Consider the following 22480-nt stretch of genomic DNA (forward strand, 5'->3'; position numbering starts at 1 on the left):
TGCCCTTGACCGGAATCGAACCTGGGACCTTTCAGTCCGAAGGCCGACGCTCTATCCACTGAGCAAAACCGGCCAGGCCCTTCTTTATTCTTTAAGGGCACTTCACGTCACTGATTCCAAGTTAAAAAAAAAAAGTCATCTCATGGTAGTGAAATTCAGAATATACCTTTTTGAAGACAAAGAAATGAGTAAGTACAATTTCAGGAAGGAAATTCGCTGAAAAATTACATCAGTGATAACAATATTATCATACAGTGAGAATGCAACCAAAGCCAATCAATGGGCACAGTAAAGCCAGAAAAAGCCAGTTGGTTACAGCAGTTTGTTTTTAATGCGAAATGTGTTCAAATTATGATAATAATTAATGCAGGGGAATTTTAATGGGTCAGACTTTGGGTTTGTTCCTAAACCCAGAAGTCCCAGTACATGTATGAACTTGAAATCTAGTCTAAATTTGAAGGGCATTTTTTTAAGAACAGGCTTTTTCAACAAGGTTTCAGAAGTTCTGCTTCTGGTAGAATGAGACCTACCGCAAGGAAAGCCTTTCTGGTTTCTGGAACCAGGAGAGCAGAGGTGAGCAAAATGAAAAATAATGGTGAAAAAAAAAAAGTTAGCTAAACAGTCTGAAGATTTCAGAAAGGTTCAGTTTGGGGAGAACTTTAAATACTATCCTGAACCACCTTGGGACCCCTGGAGATAACTCAAAAGGACTCAGTGGCATCCTGCATCCTTGCCCTTCACACCATGCTGCTAACCCAAATGATTCCTAAGCACATTTCCTATGTTGTTCCCATTTAGTGTCCTTGTCACAGAGGCAGACAGTCATTAGAGCAAGAAAAGGCTAAATTCTAGTTGTAAAGTGCCCAATCTACATATAAAACAAACAAAAAACCCAGCAACAATATTGAAGAGAATGGGAAAGGTGATTTTTCTGTATTAAAATATTTACCTAACTATAATTCTTCATGCATAGAGAAAAAAAGCAATGAAAATCCATGCCTTGAGGAAAAGACACCAAATAAGGTTTCATAAAAGATGAGGGCACTCAGACTGAAAAACACACCTACACTAACTCCAAGTTTTTAGAACACAGAGCGCAAACAAGCAATCCCCAGAGAACAGGTGACTTATTAGATTTATACTTACTGACAAAGCCTGGACCAAAATTTGGAGGATTAGGCCTAGAAAGCTGATGTGTTATACTGCCATCCTAAAATAAGTAAAATTTACAAATAGGTTTATTCCACATTTCAGTTAAAAGGGGGAAAATTTTTTTAAAAAGAAAGAGAAAGAAATGGAAGGGGGTGAAAAAAAACCTTTAATTTCCTAAGACATCTTTAAAGCTCTCCTTTTAACAAAAAGTAGATGAGTTGAGTGGTGAAAACCTATTTTCTGAAAATTTTAAATTATCTCTGAACTATTTCATAGATTTCAGTTGAAAAACGTGTGAGGTAAGGGATGATCCACCGGAAATACAACAGTAGGGCAAATCAAATATTGTTAGCACATAGCTAGAGATCATGTAAAACTCTACTTTTTTATGAAATCCACCTGGTTTCTTCTGCAATTAAGACATAAATATGGGTTCTGGATTGACTAGATCCCACTTCACAGCACACACTTCTTTATTAACAAAACCCGACGTCTCTAAGATGTACAAGTAATTGAAAATATTAGTCTCATTTTTTAAATTAAATGTCTTGTTTCTTCCAGAGTGACTGAATAAACAGTTTTTAATTTCACAATTCCCTGGAGACAATCTAATACGTTTAACTTTGAGAAAATATTAATCAGTCGTTACAAGTTCTGTTAGACATGAGCTGTACACAAGGTAACGATTGTAAGAGACACTAGCAGCCAGAATGTGCTGTATGTAACCCTTACACTGTGAGGCTGGAGACCATTTGACAGGTAGGGAAAAATGCAGGTCACAGGACGTATACAAACTTTGCACAGGAAATTTAGAGTGGAACTGAGTTTTTATAAAAACTCATCTATGAAGCCTATGTTTTTTCCACCGCCTGAGATGCAAGATGGTCTCTCTTCTTTTAATAATAAAAACATAGTAATCAGCATAATAAAGCTGAAGCACAAATTGCTGGGCAGAAAAGAAGATTCCACAAAGACATGTAGTAGGTCACTTAACAGGTAGTTTGCTTTTTTTAAAAAATCTAGGCAGACACTTGAAAAAAAAATCATTGAAGAAAACTCTGTATGAGATGAGCAGGTCTACTTACTTTCCCTAACATTGCTTGGCACTCAAATTTATACTTCAAGATGATTATCATGAATGGTGAATATCCAAAAGACTAAATTATTCCAAGGAATAAATAGCAGAACACGACTGTATCTAAATAGAATGATTACAATCAGTACTCTACTGTTTATAACAGATTTACATTTTTAAAAATAATGAATTAAATACAAAATGCAGAACATGAAAATGTCTTTGTGGAGTCCAAAATAAAAACCCAAGAGATTAGCCAAAGAACATATATGCATAGCCCATGGACATGGACATGGGCACGGACAACTATGTGGGGAAGGCTGGGGGTTGGAGGGGCTGGGTGGAGAGGAGCCGAGGAGGAGGGAGTGGGGACATCGGTAACAGTGTCAGCAACAGAAATAAATAAATGTAGAATCAGAAACCCTAAGCATTTGGTTGCCCTCAAGTGACTTCCTACCCTTAAATATATGGGTCCTTTTCAGAAACTGTGGTCAATTTTAGTCTTAATAAGAAAGTCTTTATTTTTGCTGAACAGATATCTAAGCTCCTATGTCTTCCTAGAAGTGGCCTCGCTGGGCAGAAGAGGTCTGTCAGGAACAGGACAGTATGGTTTTGGTGACAATACCTGAGGAATGGCCTGTGGCAGGAGAGTCTGGCCGTCACCTGTTGGCGCTCCAGTCACCGACTGGCCCATAAAGGGGAACCTGTGGAGGAAAGCACTAGGTGTCAAATGACAAGCATGTACAACTACACTTATTTTACGTGCTCCACAATCTTGTCTTCCAGGGAAGAAAGAATGGCATGTCATCATCATCATGAACATCTGCGAAGGCCCAGTCTTCTGAGTGCCAACCCCAGTTCACCCTCCGCACCCTCTCTGAAGTGCAGCCTCTTCCTGCCGTCCTGACTCATGAGTCCCAGGCCCACCAGTGAGCTGTGGTAAGTAGGCCACACCAGAGTTTCACTTTCTATTCATGATTCATCATGCCCTAAAATAAAATTAATTCAACTCTTTGGATAAAAATATCTAATGAAGAAATAGTTTTATTATATACATTCTAAGAAAATTTTTTTCTTCTTCCAATCTTTATTTTTAAAAATGCCTTTTCCGAACTGAAAAAGTAAAGATAATAGGTAACTTAGCTATTTTGTATTCTAAACTAAAAATTCACTTTCAAGAAGTTTCACACATTTTCTATACCTAATGTTAAAGCAAATTAAAAATTGGTCACAGACCAAGAAAAAGTCTACAAGGTTAAAAATATTTGGCCAGCCCAGCTGGTGTGGCTCAGTGGTTGAGCGTCAACCCATGAACCAGAAGGTCACTGGTTCAATTCTGGGTCAAGGCACATGCCTGGGTTGTGGGTTCGATCCCTAGTACAGGGCGTGCAGGAGGCAACTGATTGATGTTTCTCTCTCATTGATGATTCTAACTCTGTATCCCTATCCCTTCCTCTCTAAAATAAATAGATACTTTTAAAAAATTGGCCAATATATTTTTTTGTTGTTGTTAATCCTCACATGAGATATTTTTCCATTGATTCTTAGAGCGGAAGGGAGGAGGAGGAGAGGCAGAGAGATACACACATTGATGTGAGAGGGCTCGGGACTGAGCCTGCAACCAAGGTACGTGACCTTGACCAGAACTGAACCCAGAACCCTTCAGTCTGTAGGCCGATGCTCTATCCACTGAGCCAAACCAGCTAGGGCTGGTCAATATTCACCTATCACCCCTGCACCCACTACAGCCTGGGCAGGAATGATCTCTTAATCCAAATATCACTCACTGTCCATCACCCTCAGTAGCATATCACACTATGTTGAGGGGCTAATACCTCCACTTCTTCAAAGCACTCAGAAGAATAGCAAACGCTATGCCTAAAACGGGGCTAATACCTCTAATTATGATGCTGAACCAGCAGGGGTTCTAATTCTGAGGTCCATCTTTTAAACTAAGTGCTAACCAAGTTTAGCATTTCCTTCTATTTTGACTATAAACAGCAAACTACAGTATTATTAGCAGTGGTGACTTCGTCACCAACAGAACTCACATGGCTTTCATAACAAAAGTTGTTGCACATACTAATATTCTAATTCATTGTTACTTTGAAATTATGGTAATTATTAGACCTTCTGCTAAATTTGTTAAAGCATCAAGAAGTACATATGCATAATTTTTAAATTTAAATAACTTTCAAATATGACTGATTTCCTTTGTAGTATGTTTTTGGTTTTGCACATAAAATGTTCTGCATCAAAAGGTGTACGACATAAAAAAGAACCCTATGATAAAGAATTAGTGTGAATAAATACTGTGCAACAGTGCAAATCTCTACTTTGATCTCAACAATACCTCTTACCCATTTCCAAACTATCTCAACAAATGAAAAGAACTACTCCTTTAAGGACTCCTAACTAATCGGAAGTCTCACTTATTAAAGTCAGCTTGATTTTACATTCAATTCCATAATCATTCTTTTCATAAAAGTTGTTCAACAAGATAATGAGGCTAACTTGAGGCTTTCTCCTCGCTACTGACAGAGGCTATCAACCAGAGATCTCCATAAGAGAGGACCAGTGCCATCTGCAGATATTCTGACTTAGTAGGTCTGTGTTGGATTAATGCAAATGCATTTTTTAAAATTGCCATATAATTCTGACAGTGGTCCATGATAAAAACTTAAGATATAGCCCTGGCTGGCATTGCTCATGGGTTAGAACACTGGCCCGCAAACAAAGGGTCTGGGGTTAGAGCACCGTTCAAGGGCACATACTTCAGTTGTGGGTTCACTCCCCATCCCCAATTGGGGCGCATGTAGGAGGCAACCATCTGTGTGTCCCTCTCACATCGATGTTTCTCTCTCTGTCTCCCTCCAGCCCCCCTTCCACTCTCCCTGAAAAAGCAATGGAAAAAGATGCCCTCAGGTGAGGGTTAACAAAACAAACAAACAAATAAGATACTGCCCTGAAGTTAATATCCCTTAGCTGGCACAAGTACTCTAATTCCATAAATTCACGTGGTCAAACAACTCTTACAGTCTTCTTTAATGCATAATTTCCATTTTTCTGCTAATGGTGAAAAGATATACAAATTATCCTAACTTTCCAATGCCCTCTTTTCTATTCTTCTTGCCATTTCTTTCTGATCTGATTAGTTTGGAGACTTTCACTTTAGAGCTTGGCTCACTCAGTCCCACACTTTTCTCTGCATTGTTCCTTTGATGGTATAAAAAATATTCACAGGCTTAAAGAAACCATTGTCTTATCTCCACAGTTTGACTCCTATTTTCCTGCTCATCCTCTCATCTGCGTGTAGGATGAAAGATCTCGGTCCCAAGACTCATGTCAATCTTACAAGCCTTTCTATGATGTTTTATTATGTTTATCCTGAAACTAAAGGAAATTGATCATATCCAGCTAATATCACAACAAATATAAATACTATTCATTCCTAAAACATAGTGGGCTTTTTTATATATTTGAGTTTTGGAGAGAGAGGAAGTCGGAGGGAAAGAAACATTGATTGGCTGCCTCCGGCCTCTCCACTGGGGATCAAGCCCACAGGTCAGGCATATGCCTTAACCAGGAATCAAACCGTGACCTCTTGGTTCCTGGGGCGATGCTCAAACACTGAGTCACACTGGCCGGGCTAGAACATAGGGTGGTTTTTAGGTACTGTATATTCTTTGTAGGAACTAGTAATCATTTCATACACTTCTTTTTGCAAAGGAAAATGAGAAACACCTTCACCTACCTGTTCATGACCATTGGTGGCATGCCCATATTGTTTTGTGCCATTACTTTATTGATGCCTTTAAGGGCCACCATTTTGGCTTTCATTATAGGATCTGTAATTGCATCAAAATCTAAAGAAGAAATATATTTTAAAGTTACTAATTTCATAGTACTTGGTTCAAGTTACACTTAACTGTCACAAACATATGTAATTTAGAGGTTTTTATTCCTTATTATTTAATAAGCATTATCACAGGTTTCCAGGCTAGGTAAGGAATGATGAGATACAAGGAACCTTAACCAAATTTAATGGCATCTCAGTGGCCCATCATTGAAGCAAGCTTGGATACCTTAGTCCTGCAGGAGTGAAAACGGAAAGCTTGTCACATTGAAGGGGAATGACAGCAATAATCTAAAGCAGCGAGAGTCTTTTCACCCAAACTTTCACATGCTAATCAAAACTGCTTCAAAATGTTAATGTCCTGAGAATTTACAGTTATTTCCAGTACTAAGGAATTCCACTAAATCAGTTACTACCCTTTGAGAGAAAAATGTATCCCTTCTTGAGGACATAGCTTTGCAATAAAGATAGGCTACTGAGAAAAGACCTCTTTGCATAGAAGTGAAAAAGAGATGGGACAATATGCTAATTTTTACTCTTAGAGACACTCAGGTAATTTTACTGCGTTGATGTTTTGTGGGTTTCCTCCCCAAAACTAGTAAGCAATTGGAAACAAGTTAAAGAGCTTTATATAACCAAAAACTGCCAAGCATTTATAGTACACAAATAGACATTAAGGAGTTTGTTTCTATCATGATTTCTTTAAATTAAATGCCTCTGAAAATAAATGATTAGAAGGAAGGAATAAGAAGACTTGTTTCTGTTAATAATGTAAGTAGGACTAAGAAGGTCACACTCAAGGTTCTGAACCTCTTAACTGAGCTGGCAGGAATCTAAAGGCTTCATCACTGTGTGACCCTCAGTGCTCTAGTCCACGTGTGTCGTGAACACTGCAATCCTACAAGCACACTGCACACCACCCTGCGCCCACTGTGGCTCCCACTGAACCAAAGGCCACTCCTACCGATGTTGGGGAAGAAGGGTTCCGACCGCTGCCGGATCATGGCCTGCATCTGTCTCTGCTGCTGCTGCTCCTGCCTCTCTTGGTCCAGAAGGTCCTGCAGCAGCAGAGGCTGTTCGTCCAGGAGGAGGGGTCTCTCTCTGCTCTGCGGGGTGAGTGTCGGAGGGACCACCAGTGGCGGGGGTCCAGACTGACTGGATAGGGGCACAGTTTGATCCGTAGGTTTTCCTGTCCCAAAACCATGATTAACTGCTGGCTGACCCTGAAGGAATCCTGGGTTGACCTGCACACTCTGAGGAAAAGCGTGGTTTACCCTAGAGACTACTGCCATGTTGGAGTTCATGGTAGTATCCAGAACATGACCAGGCGGTGTCATCAGCGGAGGAGGCAAACTTGGCATGTGGCTGGATGTTGAGACTGGCAACGTTGGTGGTGGAGACCCCAACGGCTCCATGTCTGGAGTTTCCGACTTTTCATTAGCAAGTAAACTGGTAAGAACTGGAGTCGACCCAGTTACGCCACAAGAATTGGCTGTGTCTTCAGCAGGCAGCTGAGTGGGTCCATGAGCAGCACCTGTGCTGGAGCCAGCGGTTTCGCGAAGAGCTCTTTTGTCAGGTAGGTCTGCGTCACAGGACTGTGGAGGGGCCTCGTCTCCACCCTGCAAGTCTGTGTGAGCAGCAGCCTGGGAGCAGGGAGTGTCAGCGTGATCTTTACCCTCATCGGTTTTCTCACTTTCACATTTGGTTTCCCCTTTAGAATTTGGAGACAGTACTTCTGTTTTTATCTCACTGGTGACAGTGGATTTTTTCCATGGGGAATGTTTATCAGAAGGAACCACACTTTTATCTTCTTGCTCCTTTTTTTTTGGTTCAACAGATACACACTGATTATCTAACTTATCATCAATTGGGACATTAAGGTCTAGTTCTGCGTTAAACATGCTTTTCTTATCTCCTAGGTCAAGTTCTGGATCTGTATACGCAATGATATCAAATTCTCCTGACCTTAAAAGGTCATCCAGGTTGGGATCATTAGTTTCCAAATTACCTAAAGTATCCAATTCATCTCCCTTTCCATCTTCTGTATCTAGATTTAAATTTTCAAGATCTTCATCATCCAAGTCTTTGACCTCAACCCCCTCAAGATCTTTAACATCTAGCTCTTTTACAGATGGGTCATCAGAATCAAGTTTTTCTTCAAGACCATCAGAAGACTGGGAAGTTACCTGTAAATTATCAGACGTTGTTTCAACTGATGTAGATGTTGACAAAGAGGCCTCTGAAAACTCCCCACTGAAGGGATGACTCAGGGACCTCATGACCATAGAAGATGAGTGGACAGGATGACCTTGCTCTGGCTGAGAGGGTGGCACCTGTTCCATACTTGGATGCACAGACAGCTGATTAGGTAGACCTTCGGAAAGTCGCTTCATGGGTTCGGTGTGTCTAGGGCCTGGAACGTCCGGCCGGGGAATAAAGTTCCCAGGTCGTGGATGAGAAGGTGCCTCTAGAATGTTGCCAGGAGCACTGAAGGGCAGCCGTGGCCGTCCATCCGGGGCCCTGTGCCGCAGCTCGATGAATGCTTGGCCAAGTATGTGATGCTGCGGGACGGGCAGACCCGGTGGTGGGAAATGCTGAGGCAGACCAACTGGATTACTCATTGGTGAGTTATTTAAAGGCCTGGGCATATCTACAGACATTGGTCTTCTCGGCTGTGGAGGAATTCCAGATCCTTGTATTTGCTGAGGAGGCACAAGGAAGCGTTCCTGACTTGACAGGGTACCATGATTACCTCCTGGAAACCCAAATCTAAAAGAAAAAAGAGCAAATAGTAAACACTAAGTATTACATTAAATTTAGAGTTAAGTCGAGGAAAGAAAATGTTTTAGATTAAACTCAGATACAAATGTTGCCAAATACTGTGACTTAGGAAAGACAAAATTATCATGATTAAAAAGCACTCATAAAGCATCCATATGCACATAAGTTTTTGCTAAGTGAACCCAAAATGAACACTGAATCTGAGTCCATTGCTTTTTTCTGCGTTTAGGGAGCTCTACGGGGGACACTGGGGATGTGGGTGGGTGCTTGAATGAAGGTAGGAGATCTCAAGAATTGAATTGTACTTGAGAGACTTACAGGCCTCTGTACATAGAAGACAAAGGCAGAAGCCTGGCAACTGGGTGTAACCTATTTTCGTGAAAGGAATGAAGACAGGAGGCAGAAACAGGCATCATCTCTCAAGATTTAACAAATGAGTTAATTATTTATACTGTACCTCATTCTAGAGAGAAGGAAAGGCAGTTTACAAGTAAATATGAAATAGAACAGGCATACATTAAATTGAGGAAGAAACATGGAAAATAAGGATAAGACTGTAACATGGGGGTAGGTGTTAGACTAAAAAACATGTCTAATAAAACTAAAAGAGTCATCTTAAAGATCTCACTCCTCAGTATACCTTGACGTACCGGTATGTTTGGCTTGGAACTTTCTACTAGCCACTTCAAAAACAAACAAAAATCCCACTGACTTTATAATCTTATCTCACCATGAAAAGTTCCAGAAGGAGAACATCCGTTTCATATGGAAATCTCCACTAATATTCACAATGTAAACTAAAATAAAAAATTGGGGGAGAGGAGAAACCTCACTCATCATGTCACAGGAGGCTCTGACTGAATATGGTGGTTACATTTTAGAGATTTGAGGGTGTCATAAAACTACATCCTATGGCTATAATATAGCCATGGTAACTCTAACACAGTCAATACTTTAAAATAAAGGGCTATTTAATTCTTCATTAAAAGTTTAAAAACTCCAGTGGATCAAAAAAATTAATTTGCAAGGAAGTCCAATTGCAAAACCAGTGAGGTTTGGGGTGGGGGTCGGGAAAAAACACATTCGCCTGTCCTGACAAGCCCGTTTCCTGAGGGTGCCCGAAGTCTACATATAGTTCTAAAGCCTCTAAGTAAAGCACACAATACTCTGTGTTGAAAAACTTCTCTAAAGTTCACGTTTTAAATTAATTTATTTATTTTGTTAACCCTCAACTTAGGATATTTTTCCCATTGATTTTTAGTGTGGGAGGGGGAAAGACAGAGAAACATCCACATGAGACACACATTGATTGGTTGCCTCCCACACAAGGGGGACTGAGCCTGCAACCAAGATACTGGCCATGGAAGGAATCGAACCTGGGACCCTTCAGTCTGTGGGCCAATGCTCTAACCACTGAAACAAACTGGCTAGGGCTATGGTTTATTTTTATTTCTATATAATTCATTCTAGTCCTTCCTGACCTCAAGATTCCAGAAATCTGAACTATTTTCAAATAAAGATCTTCTTTCTAAAGGTAACAAGAGGCCGAAACCGGTTTGGCTCAGTGGATAGAGCGTTGGCCTGCAGACTGAAAGGTCCCAGGTTCTATTTCGGTCAAGGGCATGTACCTGGGTTGCAGGCACATCCCCAGTAGGAGATGTGCAGGAGGCAGCTAATCGATGTTTCTCTCTCATCGATATTTTAACTCTCTATCTCTCTCCCTTCCTCTCTGTAAAAAATCAATAAAATATATTTAAAAATAAAAATAAAAAAATAAAGGTAACAAGAGAAAATGAATTTTAAAAAAAACAAAGTTTAAATGAAAGTGGCATTTTTGGGGTATTTTTCTATCATAAAAAATTAACCAATGTAAAAAATCCAAGCAAGCCCTGGCAGGTGTGGCTCTGCTGATTGAGCATCGTCCTGTGCACCAGAAGGTTACGGGTTCAATCCCTGGTCAGGGCACATGACCAGGTTGCGGTACAATCCCTGGTCAGGGTGTGTACAGGAGGCAACTGATGGATGTTACTCTCACAGTGATGTTTTTTTCTCTCTCTCCCTTCCTCTCTCTCTCTCAAATCAGTGAAAACTTGTGTTTTTAAAAACCCAAGCAATATAAAAATATAAGGTACATTTTCCCAATAATCACTATCAACTTGTTGGGTATCATTCAAGATATTTATCTATGCAATTATGTAGTTTTATACAAATGAAATTATGTTGCATACAGTCTATTTTTCCACCCAATAAATCATAAATATCTTCTCAATTATTAAAGCACATTTTAATAGCTGTCTTATATTCTACAACACAGATATACCATAATATATTTTACCTTTTTTTTTTCTGAGCCTTGTATGCTCAACCTCTAAAGTGAGGGTAACTGAACCTTTGTAAAGGTTTTATAAAACACCTGAAATGCACAGAATAGTGCTTCACACTAAGTAGTAAAGTTAGCTATTGCTATTACTTACTACTATTAAAGGTAGATACTTTCTCTACCTTTTTTGCTATTTATAACCAATGGCTAAAAGAATGACCTTGTATAGATTTCCTTGGACACCTGCACCATTGTGTCTGTAAATTTCTAAGTGAAGCCCTGACCAATTTGGCTCAGTGGCTAGAGCGTCAGCCTGTGGACTGAAGAGTCCCAGGTTCAATTCCGGTCAAGGGGATGTACCTTGGTCGCGGGCACATCCCCAGTAGGGGGTGTAAAGGAGGCAGCTGATGGATGTTTCTCTCTCATGAATGTTTCTAACTCTCTATCCCTCTCCCTTCCTCTCTGTAAAAAATCAATAAAATATTTATTTTTTAAAAAAATTAAAAAAAATTTCTAAGTGAAACTTCCTGTAAGAAAATGGTATTTTATTGCCGAACTGTCCATGGCTGAGCCAACTGATACATCCATGAAACTTTACCAGATTACCCATTTTTCCTATTATCAATCTATACTAATAAAAGGGTAATATGCTAATTAGGGCAGATGTCACCCAGACATCCATCCGGACAAAGCAGGGCCAGCGCCATGCGGGAGAGGCGGGCAGTCCGGCACAGCCGGTCCAGCACCAGGGCCCCTTTTGCAGAGGCGGCGAGAAGGCAGCTCCATGCTCCCTTCTGCAAAGGTGCCACAAGACAGGGCGCAGCGCGGCCCAGTCCCAGTGCTGCCCCTTCTGCAGAGGCAGTCTCGAGGGCCTGGTCCAGGCGCCTCACATCCATAAAGGCTGGACTGGGTGCAACCTGCTGTGCCTCAACCTCCCACAGCCCCTCCCCCAGCCTGCCTGGCCCCAGATCACCCCCCCACCCACCAGTGGGCAGGGGGCAGGGCCAGCACTAAGAAGCGAGGGCTGAGGGCCGACAGCTGCAGCAGCCAGCAGTGACAGCACCTGCGGGGAGATGGGGGCAGCGCCTTCCCTGATTAGGCGGGTCGCCTCCAGGCCGTCGCCTACCGCAGAGGAGGACATCCCCTGAGGGCTCCTGGACTGTGAGAGGGGGCAGGCCAGGTTGAGAGACTCCCTCCACACCCCCCTCCCTCCGTGCACGAATTTCTTGCACTGGGCCTCTAGTCTTTAAATATTTTCCAATCTAAAGAAAAACTCGGTTTGTTGTTTTTTTAAATCCATGACTTCTCATTAGTGGAAATAACATTAGTTATATCTCAAAGGGATATAACCAGTAAAAAGCAGTAACAACTTCTTAATTACGAGTAACTTCTAATAGCAATTTAAATCTGGCAGGAAATTAAATGCATTACCTAAATCCATGAGGTCTCATTCCCATACCAGTAACTTCAGGAGGATAGGGTCCACGCGGGTCCTTTGGGAAGACAGCATATCTAGGTCCCAGCGGAGGAACAGCAGGCGGCCTGATGCTCCCAGGATAGGGGGGTGGAGGCCTGGAGAAAGCCTGGCTGACACTCTCAGGCTGCCAGTGCTGCAGGGGACTGGGATGAGGCACAGAGGCTGCATCCTGGGAACATTTCTCCTGTCGACCTGCCATCTTCTTCTGCTGTTGCTGCTGCAGAATTATTTCACGTAACTTCTGCCGCTGAAGGAAAGAAACAAAAATCACTGGGATTTCTGGTTGCTAAGGGCTTTCTGGTAACTAATGCTTCCAATATACGACTATGGTAATGTTTAAAATATTTCTTAAATATATATATTTTTAATTTATTTCAGAGAGGAAGGGAAAGGGAGAGAGAGAAACATCAATGATGAGAATCATTGATCAGCTGCCTCCTGCATGCCCCACACTGGGGATTGAGCCCGCAACCTGGTCATGTGCCCTGACCAGGAATCGAACCGTGACCTCCTGGTTCATAGGTCCGATGCTCAACCACTGAGCCACGCCGGCCAGACAGTGTTTAAAATGTCTTAATGTGGGTAGCTCAGTTGACTGGAGCATCATTCCAGTATGTCAAGGATGTGGATTCAATCTCTGGTCAGGGAATACACAAGAAATAAACCAATGAATGCATAAACAAGTGGACCAACAAATCCATGTTTCTCTCTCTCTCTCTTTCTCTGAAATCAATCAATCATTTAAATGTCTTAATGTTTTAAAGTTTGATGAAACACTAGTTATACTCAACTATTCAATAGTCATAAAACAGATTACTTGGGGCCTTTTCCTTGCCTGACAACTATCACAAAACTTAAAAGATTTCATATATAACAATTCCCCTAAAAATTCATAAATATTGAAAATATAGTAAATCCAAATCAACTGGTGTTAATTTCACCACTTCCATTTTTCTTGTCTGCAGTACAATGAATTCTATAGAAGATAAACTTTAACATCTGTTAAAGTTTGATGAAATGAATAGCTTTCTCAAATAATGTACTTAAAACATCAAAGAACATACAATGTGTTTACCTGTCTCAATTTCTCTGTATCTGCTTGGGACATATTGATGGTGTTGTGTGTGTCAGTGACTCCCGAGGTTGGTACCGGACCAGGAAGTTGGGAGACACTGGGGAACTGCTGGCCTTGAGAATTCATGGGGGTGTTTGCAGGAGCACTGAAGTTCCCCTCAGAACCAGGCCGGGGCTGATCAGCAGCATCAGGAGCCATTTGACTTGCTCCAAAAGCATCAGCCTGAGGCCTTGGAGTCATTGGGGGCTGGTCGTAGGGGTCCCGAGCCGCAGATGGGGAGACACGGCTGAATGTGTCTGCGAGGCCAGGTCCGGGCGGCCCCGGTGCTTGGGAACAGGCTTCAGGTGTCCTCACCACAGGGCCAGGTAAGGCTGTGCCTCGATTCTGTGCTGCCTGCAGGAACACATCCTGACTTGACATGAGGACAGGTCTTGTCACTGAGGACCGAGCAAAACCCTCTGAAACCCTTGGCCTTGGTGCTGCTGGTGGCTGAGAGTAAAAAACAGAGACGCCAGGTCTTGGTGTTCCAGGAGCATGAGCATATGGGTCAGAGTGCCTCTGAGTAGTTGCAGATGTAACAAACAAGTCTGCTTGTGTAGGTGGCCTTGGGGTTGGCGGCTGCTGACTATATGGATCAATTGTTGAGGGCCGAGGAGTTCCAGGAGGCTGGGAATAAGGGTCTGGATTGGAGGGAGATGGTCCTGAGGGCTGGAAATATGGATCCTGAGATGTTGGCCTTGATATGGTTCCAGGCTGGGGAAAAGCCCTTGAGGGGTGGGCGAAAGACTCGTTCATTGCAGGACGTGGGGTGAGGGGAGGCTGGCTATATGGGTCACTCGACTGGTTATGAGAAAAGTTATCTACAGGTCGTGGTGTCAAGGCAGGCCTTTCATAAGGGTCGGCGGACAGCCGCCTTGGTGGATGTGGCACTGGCCCGTAAGGGTCCTGGGAAGGCGGAGGCAGCTGCATGGGAGCCTTAAAAGGTCCAGGACCACTATCAAGGGGTGCAGGCGTCAACGAGGGTCGTGCATATGTGTCAGGGATCCGCTGTCTTTGAAACACATCTGTCCTAGGAGATGGTTTCATGAAGTGACCATTGGTTCCAGCTGCTAGACGACTTTTTGCAGTTTGATCTGGAACTATAGGAGCCCGGGGCAGGCCCAAGGGTTTGGGAAACTGGTCTGTTGCCACAGGCCTGGGTGTGTCTGGAGGCTTTGCATAGGGGTCATTACTTGTCGAGGAGGAAGAGCAAAAATCTCGGATGGGAGATGGCCTGTTTGCTGTGCCCTCACCCATTTGAGGGGGCCTCGGTGCTGACGACAAAGATACACAGCTTTCCACCAGTGCAGAATTCCTTCTGGAAAAGCTGTGGCCCCCAGGAGGTGGTCTTGGGGTACCAACCATTTTCGCATAAGGATCCACTGGAGATGGTGGTCGGGAGTTAGAAGATCCAGGTGAGAACACCTGAGGGGAAGGCGGCTGAGAAGTCTGAGGCTGTGAAGGGCTCTCCTGGAGGGGAACCCGGGAGGGAGTGGGAGGAGGAGGAGGAGCCTGTGGCTTTACAAACACATCGTCTGCAGATGAGGAAGTTGGGGTGCTGGGGAGCTGCTTTGTAAACAGGTCTTTATGGAATGACTGTGCAGGAGACATGTTTCCAGGGCCAGGCTGGGCAGCCAGGGGGCTCTGTATCCCACTGCTGGGTGTGTCCGAGCGCGACAATGCCAGCAGAGGCTGTGAGCCAAACTGCTGCTGCTGCTGCTGCTGCTGCTGCTGCTCGCTTTTCACCTGCTCCAGCTTCTGGGTAGCCTCAATCTTCGCCTGCTGCTTACTCTTCTGGCGCATTTGCTATTGGATGGGGACAGAGAAAGCAATCATGTGGGTAAGGAAGAACATAGCTGTCATGGGGGAGAGGCTGTTGCCTTTCTCTTGAAATTAATTCTTAATTCTGTTGAGAGTTAATGTGTCTGATATCTGCAGTGCCAGGCGGCACCCACCTTATGTTCAGTCTCCTAACAGGAGACATTAGTCACCAGTCCACCTAACTCACGCCCAGGCAGCATGTCGTTATCAGCAGCTCAATCACCTTCCCAAAGCAGTTTAAATATATTTTACTGAGAAAGGAAAGTCTACTTTCAACCAAACTTTTATGTTCTAATAAAAACTATGTTCTGAGATAATGACATAAGTAGCTCTCTTTAAGCAAAAATGCAATTTTTTTTGTCTTTAAATGCAATTTTGAAAAAATCCACATACCTGTCTAAATTTCCATTCCTGTTCATGTTCCGATTCTCTTTGCTTTAACGGATCTTTAAAGAGATCCGAGTCAAGCCGAGAGCTGGGGTCGCTGCTGTCCGGCTGCTGCTGCCTCTTCAGGGAATCATTTGACATCTGCACTTTATTGATGCGCAATGCAGCTCGGTTGTCTCTAGCTTTTTGCTTTGAGAATAGATCAGAAAATCATCTGTCAGTTAATGTAAACAAATTTTAAGACATAAAAATAAAATGAACCTAGGTTGATCTTTATCATATAAAAGCAAGAAAAGGTCTAGTTAAACAGTTGAAACAGCCGTAGCCAGTTTTCTTAGTGGGTAGACCATGGGCCCACAGACTTGAAGGGTCAAGGGCATGTCCCTCGGCCGCAGGCTCAATCCCAGCCCCGGTTGGGGTGGTTGCGGGAGGCAACCAGTCAATGTGTCTCTCTCACTTTTGATGTTTCTCTCTGTCTCTCCCCCCTCCCTTCAACTCTCTCTAATTATCAATGGGAAAAATATCCTCGGGTGAGGATAAACAATAAACAAACTACCTAATTAACTAACTACATAAACAGTTGAAACATAACCCTTTAGAATTTACAGCGTTCTGGGTGGAAAGGACTGGATACCGCCCCACCTTCTCCTTTCCAGAATGGGTGTTACCACCCTTATCTGAATCAGGCTAGAGAACCCAGGCATTGTAATCTGGTGTTGTCTTAACAATGGAAGAATTCATATCTTGCTCAATTTAGAGAAAAGGAAACTATAAAATCAATCTCCAAATTTAAAATCTGGAATTTGAAGTTTAACACAAAAGAAAACCCATCTCAATGCTATCACTACCTCTGCTAGTCCAGATTAAAGCATTACCAACACATCAAAAATAATTTCTGCCCAGCTGGTGTGGTTCAGTTGTTGAGCATCGACCTATGAACCAGAAGGTCACGGTTAGATTCCCAGTCAGGGCACATGCTCGGGTCGTGGGCTTGTTCACCAGTGTGGGGCATGCAGGAGGTAGCCGATCAAGGACTCTCTCTCATAATTGATATTTCTCTCTCTCTCCCTCTCTACTCTCTGAATCAATAAAAATATATATTTAGAAACAATAATAATAATTTCTGCTCCATCCAAATTATTATTATCACTGACAATGTATGTGCTAAAGATTAAGTTGGAAATTAACTGCTTATATTTTTCGAAGCAATAATGTCGATTTAATATGCTTTAAAATGAAAGCAAGGACTAGGATCCAGCTGACAATCTCAATTTGGCTCCCTAGGAAATAACAATTCATCTCTGAACTATGACTCTTATAAATACCCTAATGACTCTGACAAAGCGCATGTTTCAAAAGCTCCTGAAAGGTGTCTGGACATGTCCCTTTCAAGTTCCAGGATGATTTTCTACTGGACCTGACCAAAAAGAGTTTATCATGGAAGAAACAATACAAGAATGCAGCCTCAAAATTTAGTACTCTTTTGAAGAGATAAAGCATGTTTAATTTAAAAATGAATTAAACACGCTCCTAAAATAACTGAGTTCAATCTTCAACATCCTGGTGCTGTTAAGTTGCTTCTAAAAATGTCAGACTTTAAAAAAAAGGAAAAAAAGAAAAATAAATATATAAATAAGTCACATGCAAGACTAAAGAGTTAGAAAATCCCTATGGAAAACAAAGCTATTTATGTGTTGCACAAGTATAAACGTTTTCCGCAATGGAAAATCATTTTAGAAACCTAAGACAGTAACAATAAGGCTCAGGGTTATGTTCAAAGATATAACAACGCAGAGGAGTTTGTCAATACCACGTATGGTGCTCTTTCCTGGGAGCTTGCTTTTCTCCACAGCTTAGCAATCTGTTTCACTCTAGTAGTCCAGTCTGCAACAAAAGAATACAGCATGTACATTTATGGAGCCCACAATAAGGACGTGTCACAATAAAAAAAGCTATGAACTCGTGACAGCTAAATGTTTTTTGGCTAGATTTTCATAATTTAAGTTCTTTGTACAGTACAAGTTCATGGCACATAGTAGGCTAAAAATTATTTTCTGAATAAAGTGCTGCCTTATTAATAATCTCACATGTAGAGTTGGGAAGTTTTTAAATCAAAAGGGCTAAGCAGCCAAGTTAAATTTAAGTCAAATATAAGAAACTCCCTCAATCCTGTAAGATGCTATCAGAACCAAAGCTACAAGTTTTGTAAAATATCTGTACTCAAGAGAAGTTTGATCAAAAGGAAGTGGGTATTAGAAATGAGCATCTCACCAGCATTTGTGCACAACAAAGACATGGAAAGTCATGATTTTAAGCTGTTTCTATGAAATTCATTGTCAGGACAGCATATAAAATGAAGTTTAGGTAAAATGAACAGTTAATGGTTAATGTAGAAACAATTTAGTCTATATTAAAAGAAATGGAGGGGAGGGGAGGGGAGGGAAGAAGGTAGGAAGAGGGAGGGAAGGAAAAAATTTCAAAAAAGGCACTGAAAGAAAATGGAAATCAGCTGACAGATCAGCAGCTTTAACCTGCTATTTTGTGAGGTTCGAGAGCAGGGGTGGGCAAACTTTTTGACACGAGGGCCACAATGGGTTCTTAAACTGGACCAGAGGGCCGGAACAAAAGCATGGATGGAGTATTTGTGTGAACTAATATAAATTCAAAGTAAACATCATTACATAAAAGGGTACGGTCTTTTTTTTTTTTAAGTTTTATTCATTTCAAACGGGCCGGATCCGGCCCGCGGGCCATAGTTTGCCCACGGCTGTTCTAGAGTCACATAGTAAAATCATTAAAGAAAATTAAACAAACTATAGCTCTGCTCTCAGGACAATTTACAATGACACAGAATGACTTGCTATAATTAGATGTGGTCATCTGTAGGCAGCAGATGAAGTGTGGTTAGATGCACATGAAGAATACATGTACTGAGTTAACAGACATCCCGGCACTGAAACTGCTGGATTACTGTTAGGGAACGTGGCATTTATTTCTTGCTCTTGCACGTAATGAATGAAGTACCACGAGGAGGGTGAACTGAAAGGACACCTGAACAGACTAGGTCATCCATTATCAAGTGCACTCGCAGGTGGGCAGCCGCTCAGGTATCTAACACAACGGTGTGCTGACAAGGAAGCTACTGCAAGACAGTGTGTGCGAGACCTTTCCAATTCTGGTTTGTCTAGCAACATGAACTCAAGACAATACCAGCATTTGCTTACAAATACTCTACAAGTTGGTTTCATTAATCCAAATGATTCATCCTCTAGTCGATCAGAATTTCCAAAAGGGTACACTGTATCATCTGCAATTTTTGTTCAAACAGACTGGACACTTGGGGGAAAGGGAATATAATACTGAGTTCATTTTGATGGAAACAAGACTCAGAATGGAGTCTGATACAGCCTAACTTTAACACTTTTTTTTTAACTGACTTAACACTTTAAAAAATTTTTTTTATTGATTTCAGAGAGAGGAAGGGAGAGTAAGAGATGGATAGAAACATCAATGATGAGAGAATCATTGATCAGCTGCTTCCTGCATGCCTCCCATTGGTAATCGAGCCCAAAACCGGGGCATGTGCCCTGACCGGGAATCGAACCACAACCTCCTGGTTCATGGGTCAATGCTCAACCACTGAGCCACACCGGCCAGGCTAACACTTGTGATTAAATGATGATATTCTGTTTCAGGAAATTTTTTGTACAGTTACACATATAACACAATGCTGACTTTATATATTTGTAGTCTCTAAGAGAGGAAAACCAGATCATTTCATTCATTAAAATTAGCTTAAGGGAACTATGCAAATGGCCACAGGGCCTAGGACTAAGAAAATGCAAGATGTTTCCACATATCTAGGAACTAGGACTATCAGGTTGTGCATAGTCATACTAGATGAAAATCAGTGATGACACATGGGCACTCTACTGTGGTAAAAAGAACAGACAAAACAAAGATTGTCTTACACATGTGGAAGTTGGTAACACAGACAGCAATCATATACCCAAACCCAAGACTTACCAGGGAACTCGTCCTTCAGGTTGGGGAAGTTAATGTTTGTGTAGAGAACTGGCGCAACAGTGGCCATCTCCCCCAGGGCCTCCTCCTTCTCCCACTTAAGTGTGCTTCTCTGAGCATTGGACATCGTATCGCCCTCCCCTTCCACAGGGGGAGCCGAGGAGGTCCAAGAGCTGTGAGGGTCACTGGCCATTGGATTAAATGCTGGATTCTTATCCCTGGTAAATAATATACAACGTTACTTCATAAACATAACTAACTTTCGAGTACAATGTCATCAAAACTTATTATAAAATAGCTTAAATGATAGTTCACAATAAATGTAACAAACATTAATATTATGCACAATAACAGAATAACATTCATAGAACAAAAATTACTTAAGTTTCCACAGGAAGTGAAGGCTTTTAAATACCTGGCATCAGTGTAAGGGGATTGTGCTATGGCAGAGAAAGTTCCCAGTGCACTTCCAGGAGGCAAAGAGGTGTGTGGGAGATGAGGACTGGGCCCAATAAGGCCGTTCATGAGTGGCATCCGTGAAAAAACATCTTAAAAGAAAATAATAATTCAGTCTGCATATTATTCATAAATAATAAAAAAGCAACAGAAATATTTCTAGATAAATACTTACATTGCTATTTAATAATAAAGTTGGATATGGGTAATTTTTGCAATATTTTCCGGTAAAATATTGCTTAAAGAATGATTGGCCATAAATTTTTGAAATGTGGTCTCTAAAATTCTGTTTACTTTGTTATTGTTTACTGGAAATAGTACATGTTTTGGAGTCTGACTGCCCTAGGCTTAAATCTTAATTCTGCTACTTGTTAGAAGTAGAATCAATCACTCTTTCTGTAAATGGAGGTATTCTGTGATTGACACAACGTACGGCCATTCTCAGCACTAATGCACAGTGACTGCTCAGTACATATCAGCACTACAAAAAGAATAAATCTAGAACTTTTATCAGATACTCTTCCTCTTCTTCATTCAAAATTAACAAATAGAGATTCTTCTAATTTACTTATTCCCATTAATACAAAAAACCATCTATGATTCTTAAATTGGCACTCTCTCTAAAACAGTTTAGAACAACAAGCAGTATTTATTTCACCTCCCATCATCGATTAGATCATTACTACTAAAACTATATTCATTCTGGTTTTGGCCTAATTTTCATTACTTGTGGTTTCAGCTCTCAAATGCATTTTAGCTCTTATTCCCTCTTATTCACACGCTTCCAATACCTTATCACCTTTTTCCTATATAGACATTACGCAAACCTTGTTTCCCCTATAACTCTCCTTAGCATGCGGCTCCAACCCTACTTGTGACCTACTGTCCTTATCTGAGCAGTTTTCTAGCAAAAAAAACAATAAAAATAAAAAAAATACAAAAAAACCTCCCTATTCAGAGTCATACTCTAAAGTAACAACTACATGACCTCTGTTGTCACAGCACTCAGAACACACTGGGAGACCCTCCCTCACAGTTAATTCTACAACTAGAATACAGCTCCCATGTAAACACTTGGCATACTTGGTGTAATGACAGAGAACCCCAACCTGATGACTTGGTCATACCATTAAAAGAAAAAATAGCCCAGCACACTGTCTTGTGTGATGTGCTTTCACATGAACTATGTCTAAAGCACACAGAGCTCCCATTCCTACCTGAGGATTCTGAGGCTGATCGCTGGCAGGTTATAGGATTTTTGTCTCAAGGACTTCTAGATTAGGGCTTATCCTACTAAATTGCACAGCAGGGCCCACTGGATCAGGCCCCCACAATGACAAGGTTCTTGAGAGACTTAAGTTCACACCAAGATTAGTTTAAAGAGTGAGATTTAATTCAAAGTAGAATGCTAGTTTTCTTTTCTTTTCTTTCTTTTTTAAAAAATCTTCACCGGAGGATATTTTTCCACCAATTTTTAGGGAGAGTGGAAGAGAGGGAAAGATGAAGAGAATCATCGACATGAGACAGACACATTGACTGGTTGCCTCCTGCATGTGCCCTACCAGAGACTGAGCTTGGGCCTGGGCCAGAGGAGGAGCCTACAACGGAGGTATGTGCCCTTGACAGAAATCGAATCTGGAACCCTTATCCACTGAGCTAAATCGGCTAGGGCTAACTCTATTTTCAACTTCAGCAAAAAGCAAGCTCCATTATGTAATTAGGATAAACAAAGGCATTGTTATTGGAAATGAGAATGTGATCCATCCCCTAGCTACCTGTCAGCACGGACAACGGGAACCACGAGCACATGAACCCTTTCGAGATAAAGGCAGCTATCTCTATATATAAAAAGCTAGTGACCAAAACGACATAATGACTGGAATGACCGGTCGCTATGACGCCCACTGCTGTCAGCGAATCGGCCAAATCTGGGGTGGAGTCAACCTGCTAACCTCCCGTGGCCCCTCCCCTCAGCTGGCCCAGCCCCTTATCAGCCTCTCCCACCCAGATCGAGGGCG

General features: G+C 41.8%; 1 protein-coding gene across 2 annotated transcripts in view; it reads right to left on the minus strand.

Moving 5' to 3' along the window:
- The window catches only part of KMT2C (lysine (K)-specific methyltransferase 2C), a 270221-nt gene that overhangs the window by 32090 nt on the left and 215651 nt on the right, over positions 1-22480 (minus strand). For both annotated transcript variants that reach the window (XM_015566229.1, XM_015566230.1), the window contains exons 35-44: positions 20422-20554; positions 20010-20224; positions 17794-17867; positions 15990-16172; positions 13737-15581; positions 12616-12908; positions 7048-8852; positions 5982-6093; positions 2853-2931; positions 1147-1210 (exon numbers count right to left, since the gene is read on the minus strand). In XM_015566229.1, the coding sequence (XP_015421715.1) occupies positions 1147-1210; positions 2853-2931; positions 5982-6093; positions 7048-8852; positions 12616-12908; positions 13737-15581; positions 15990-16172; positions 17794-17867; positions 20010-20224; positions 20422-20554 (4803 nt within the window). The remainder of the gene's footprint in view (positions 1-1146; positions 1211-2852; positions 2932-5981; positions 6094-7047; positions 8853-12615; positions 12909-13736; positions 15582-15989; positions 16173-17793; positions 17868-20009; positions 20225-20421; positions 20555-22480) is intronic.

The sequence above is a fragment of the Myotis davidii genome, unplaced genomic scaffold, assembly GCF_000327345.1.
Source record: "Myotis davidii unplaced genomic scaffold, ASM32734v1 scaffold762, whole genome shotgun sequence".
NCBI classification, from domain to species: Eukaryota; Metazoa; Chordata; class Mammalia; order Chiroptera; family Vespertilionidae; genus Myotis; species Myotis davidii.